Raw genomic sequence first — 5,549 nt, 5'->3', positions numbered from 1 at the left:
CTGGTTGCTGCATTGGATCTCGAGATGCATCGCCTCGATGTGCAAACTATGTTCCTTCATGGAGATCTACCTGATGAACACACGCACACAAGAGAAAGAAAGAAGTTTGGGAGAGGGAGGGGGGGGGGGTGGGTGTTTTGCAACAACAGGTATCTTCTTGCAACGTGTTGTAGGTGCATCATTGTCGTCCCCTTGCCATTGTATTTAAAACTTGAATGTAGTCTATCTATTCAACTAGTTCGTGCCCACTTAAAGCCGGGAATCGCGTGGCGCGTGGCGCGTGGCGCGAGAGAGATGAGAAGCTGCAACGCTAGCTACACTTGAGCATTGCCCTCCTTTTATTGATTTGATAGAGGTGCAATGTAGTTTATCGGCTCGAATAGTTCATCCGTACTTAAAAAGTTAGGAGCCAATTATACTGAACTACCTTTTACATGAAGGTCAAAAGACATATTGCAGCTCATAAGTTTGAAAAGGGTAATTCTAGGCAGCAAGTTCATGTGGCTATAAAGCACATGGAAGAATATAGAAGGAAATGGAGGAGCATAGGGGGAAGTTAGAAAACCTTGAGCAGTAAATGATGACACACTCGTAAGCTGTTGCCTGGCAAAGCTATCGAAGGCACATAAATGACAATAGAAAAAAGCTAGTTTAAGCTAATTTGCTTAACATAAGATCTTAATAGAATCAAACGAGGCAATGCATCGTCCAACGATGGCTCGCTCCTTGTCTGTTTATCCAATTAGCTCACTCCTCGTATTGAGCTTACAAGCCCACCCCGTGTTCGTTTATCCTGGAATCAAGAGACGATGCATTATCCAGGGTTGTTCACCCCTTATCCGTTTATCCTGGAATCAAGAGACGATGCATTATCGAAGGTTGTTCACCCCTTATCCGTCTATCCACGCTTACTCGTCATAAGCTTACAAGCCCATCCTTGTCCGTCTATCCAAGCTCACTCGTAACAGCAAAGGCCAGCATATTCTTCGAATGTTCTCACGAGTTGCTGCCTTTTGACCCAGCAACTCAGGAACTCTAGTAGTTATACCGAGGCGCTTCGCCGAGTTGCATCTGACAAGACCAATGACCATAACCGTCCTTTTGGAACACACAGAGAGAGAAATGATTGTTAGTCGCAACCTCTTTAAACTCCACCACTGACATTGAAATGAAAATAAGCTATGTGATCTCTTAAACTCGCACCGACACATTCACTTCTTCACAAACAGAAACTTGACAAAGTCACCTGGAAAATATGTACAGGCATGCTCTCAAACCAGACTAAAACGAGTATGCTTATTGGGACAGAGAAAGGAGGTCATGATCATATGATGAACCTGTGGAAAGACAATTCTGATGTGATGTAACGCTAGAAACACTGTAACGATATTCATGTGGCCACTGCTGGTGATCCATCAGATAAGAGCGGAGCCGATACCACGAGCTGGCCATCGCGCAACTTTGTCGACTTCTGGAGAGTCTGGGCCTGATCGAAGTTGGGGGACCCTCATTGGATGTAACTCTGTCCAGTGATGTCAAGGTCGCGGTCTCCAGTGGAAGGGGGCATGTGGACTTTCACCCCGCTGGTCATGAAAGTGGGAGGCCCTTCAGCGCTCTGGTAGTCAGCCCTGTGGATACCACCGGCACCGGCTCCGGCCCCGGTGCCAGCACCGGTCCCCCACCCCTGCTGGATCTTCCTCTGCACATCATCGTCATCATCCTTCCCATACATCCCTCCCCCATACGCCTCTCTCGCAAGCGGCTGCAGCGGAGTCATCTCAGAAAGCGTGGCGGGCGATGCAGGCACGTCCATCGATGACGGTGGTGATGGCAGTACTGGTGGTGGTGGCGGATGGTGGTACTGTGCAGTGGGAAAGTAATCATGAGAGGAAGGGTCATACTCGGTATAAGCTTCGATGGCACGCGGGAGCTTCACAGGCGGGGCAGCTGCGGAAGTGATAGGCGGGTCTTCTTCTGAAGAAGCAGAGGAAGTCGCCGAAGAGGTAAGGTCTCTAGAAACGGTAAAGCCTGAGATCCGCACATCCTCTCCATCGCGGGCGCGCTGCATCGAGCTCTGCCTGCTCGCCATCGGCCGATTAATATACTCTCTTGCTCTCTTCTCCTCTTCTAATCCCTCTCGTCCGGACTCTCTCTCCGTCTGTCTGTGTTTGTGCATATCTCTGTCTCTCTACCTTTGTAGTATGAACGGTGAACCGGCGACCGCCCCGTATCTGCATCGTGTCACCATATTTCTCTGCGTTGGGAAGCGCTGCTGCAGCCACGTACTTTCGTGCGTTGTCCAAAGGTGGCATCTCTTGCTGTCAATGTACAGTGCACACTATCGGCTCCTATAGTCCTATGTCGCTAAGCACAGGGTCTGGTCACGCGGCTGGCATGGTGGCCACCCCTCCGGAACGTAATTCTACTGGCCCCTTTGTCAGAAAAGCATGGCATGATGAAACTCATCAAAATGACTCGGCAGCCGTGTTCTTGAGGAGATAAACAAAAAATCAGCTGCAGTGAGGCCATGCAAACATCAAAGGCATTCTGGGGCTTTAATGCAGACATAGACGTGCAAAAACACCCGTTATTTTGTGCCAGGGATCCCCCCAATTTTGAGGCATCATTGTTGACAATCGTTCATTGACTCTTTTTTCCACATGTCGAGTGATTATTTCTTCGCTCAGTCACTAATTGGTGTCTCTTTGTCACAATGGTTGTCACAAAATAGGGGGCTTACATTTAATTGGCCCCCTTACCCTATAGTTCACCTCTCTTTTGTTGGGCGAAACTATTGGGTTTGCTTTCCTCCTCCTTCACTTGTTCCCATTTAGAAGAGGAACACCCCAACAATTTGGGCTTGATGGTAGATCTACAAAAGTTCAATGTACATCACGTACACTCCAACATCAATGTTGTCATGAGATTTTTGACATAGGGTGTAAAAGTGGGATATGCTTTGTCTTATGGAAGAGTTCATGCTTTGTCTACAAAATGGTAAGTGACAAGCATCTTAGTCTCTAGACTTCTCTACCTTGCTCATTGTCATCATATTAGGAGTTAGTCAAGTGGAGTCTTGGGAGTTATTGGCCATGTGGCTTTTAGTAGTAATTAGTAGTCACTTAAGTGACTTGTTTTGTGGGCTATGTGGTGGAGAATGAAGTATGAGATCAAGAAGACCATTCAACACAGAGTTAGGGGTGCCAATAGGACTAATTGGGCGGCTGCTATCCAACTTGACCACAAGATGAAGGAGATGGCATGCCAATGGATAAGATGAACAACTCACAATCATGCCCAAGAAAAGAGAAACAACCTATAGAGCCTCAAGCAATTAGGGTACAACAATGACATGATATAAAAGTCTTGCCCCAAACCCTATGGTGTATTGTAGTTCTTGGGAATGGAACCATAACATTCCATGTATTTTCGAATCTTTCACACTTTCATCCTCAAGTTCAAACAAGAAAATAAGGACATATTTCTCAAAGCTCGAATGTCAAATCTTATGGGTGCCTTCTCTTTTCACAATCACAATTTAATATCTATTTTCTTTATATCAAAAGATCACAATTGATCCTTTGAGGTATCAAACATAAAGCAACAATCATTCAAATAGTATCCAAGACAACTACACCAAAATCTTAGTAAACTCACAAGCACTTCAACACAACCAATGAATCTCTCCCTTTTGTAAACACACAAGAAAAGTAAACTATGTCCCACAAGCTACACTTGAAAAAAACACAATAAGGAGAAGTACATTACCACATATATCTGCACTTTTTTTTTCTACAAGAAATCCTCATATTCCAATTAAACAAGACAACTTAGACACTCTCATGCAAATGTATATCCAAAAAAAAGAAGAGATTGATGAGCAATTTTTTATAAAAAGCTTAGCTAGTAATGTGATAGAAAACTAGCCGCACTTTGTAGCTGCTCCATGGTGAGCTACCCTCAACACATTTTGATATGCATCAATGATTTCTCTTCATGATGATCAAGATGCTACAGTTGATGGAGTTTCCCCATGATGATCATCTTCATCCTCTTCAATATTCAACCATGCCTTCTTAATCACCTGTAAACAATGCAAAAGAGAGTCGGCAAAGCACTATCTTAGCTTATCCATCAAGGGAGTTGACTTCTCTCTTTTCCTATTATGGTTGGTCTACCAACTCTCGACTTTAAAACAACTACTACCTTCTCGTGCTACAATATAACATGGCTACTAACTCAAGTAGTAGCCAAGTCCATTTCACAAGACCACAATCTAGCAAGCAATCTCCTCCTTTGTATCTTTGTTGGAGACTCTTCCATAATCACGGGATGGAGCCCCCTAATGAGTCATTATCTCTCCTTTTAAGTGCTCATTTTTGGTCCCTAAATTAACATTGGTTATCGTTCTCTATTCTTCATAGACCGTTTTTTCTAAGGCTTCTTTTTTCCCTCCCATGGTATTCTCAGCACTGGGATTTTATCACTTGCAACTATAAAGTGCAAAATGATATTGAAGTCCCCTTTTGCACCATAAATTAAATTCAAATCAAAGAGAGGAACCCCAATGTCCTCAAGAGGTAGAGAAAACACTACAGAAGATGTGCTCCTAAAAGGTCAATCCTTACTTGTAAAGCTATACTAATTCAAAGTTGAAGATGATCCCCCTCAAAGAAAATGAATAGGCTTTGCTCCCCTTCAAGGATCATAGATGTATACAACATTGTGATAGGTAAGCAAAGTGAATCAATATCCTTATGTCATCAATCATGAGAAATACATATGACACTAAACCAAGAATCTAGAGAAAATCCTCGAGCCATGCTAGTGGACATAGAGAAAACGTGATCATAAAAGACACCTTCTAGTGCGCAAATTGGATGTTGGACACGTACGTAGTGAACACCGGAAGATCCCCAAGAAGAAAGAACTCTGCAAACCTTCATAATTTCAAGTACAAAGCAAAAGGAAATTTTCATGACATGAGACAAAAGAGACAAATTGGGTACAATCTCCCCCACGCCCTGTGTGAGTGCTTCACAAGGCATGTATTTATAGATTTATTTATCTTGAAGCTACAAAATAGTCCGCTTTACAAATAGCATGTATTTGCATTTGCCCAAATATAGAATAAAGCGTTTGGGCATCCAAAAGTTGGGATGTGCCCAAATACAAATATCAAATAATGAAATATTTAACAGAGCGCCTATACGCAAACAAAATAATAAATGTTTTGTCAAGTGCTTTAATAAATAAATATTGGTGCCACGCTTTTAGTGATAAGGTGCACACCCATAAAAATTAGTAATTGTTTTAGGCATTTGGATTCATGCCATCACCCAGTGCTACCCAATGCCACCACCACCTACTCTACACATCAATTGAAGCATTCACAATTGTTAGAAAATAATTAAATAAAACCCAACAAAAGTGAATACCTAGCAATCTTCACCTACCAAATAATTAAATAGGTTGGAACTCTATCCTAACCTAAATTTAATTTGAGTGCGCAATCTAAACTCATAAACGTTGTCCATTAATTTAATATG

At 42.9% G+C, this 5,549-nt stretch overlaps 1 protein-coding gene across 2 annotated transcripts; it reads right to left on the bottom strand.

Annotated features, from left to right (window-relative positions):
• Positions 1–240: 240 nt before the first annotated feature.
• On the bottom strand, positions 241–2,209 carry LOC148026589 (transcription activator-like protein). Of its 2 annotated transcripts, XM_087690482.1 has the most exons (3): positions 1,338–2,209; positions 913–1,098; positions 241–793 (listed from the first exon to the last, which is right to left on the bottom strand). In XM_087690482.1, the coding sequence occupies exon 1, from the start codon at positions 2,174–2,176 to the stop codon at positions 1,508–1,510; it is 669 nt and encodes a 222-aa protein (XP_087546608.1). In that variant the 5' UTR covers positions 2,177–2,209; the 3' UTR covers positions 241–793; positions 913–1,098; positions 1,338–1,507. The 2 variants fall into 2 exon arrangements, with proteins under 2 accessions (XP_087546608.1, XP_087546607.1); XM_087690481.1 differs by having other exon boundaries at positions 242–1,098.
• Between the last annotated feature and the right edge of the window lie 3,340 nt (positions 2,210–5,549).

The sequence above is a fragment of the Lygodium microphyllum genome, chromosome 13, assembly GCF_053477565.2.
Source record: "Lygodium microphyllum isolate KBCC chromosome 13, Lygodium_microphyllum_v1.1.10, whole genome shotgun sequence".
NCBI classification, from domain to species: Eukaryota; Viridiplantae; Streptophyta; class Polypodiopsida; order Schizaeales; family Lygodiaceae; genus Lygodium; species Lygodium microphyllum.
Note: the sequence above shows the minus strand (reverse complement) of the source record. Positions and strands in the feature narration are given on the sequence as shown.

Bases quoted from the DNA above. Each gene is read 5' to 3' on its own strand.
- LOC148026589 (XM_087690482.1), bottom strand. From the start codon at position 2,176: ATGCACAAACACAGACAGACGGAGAGAGAGTCCGGACGAGAGGGATTA.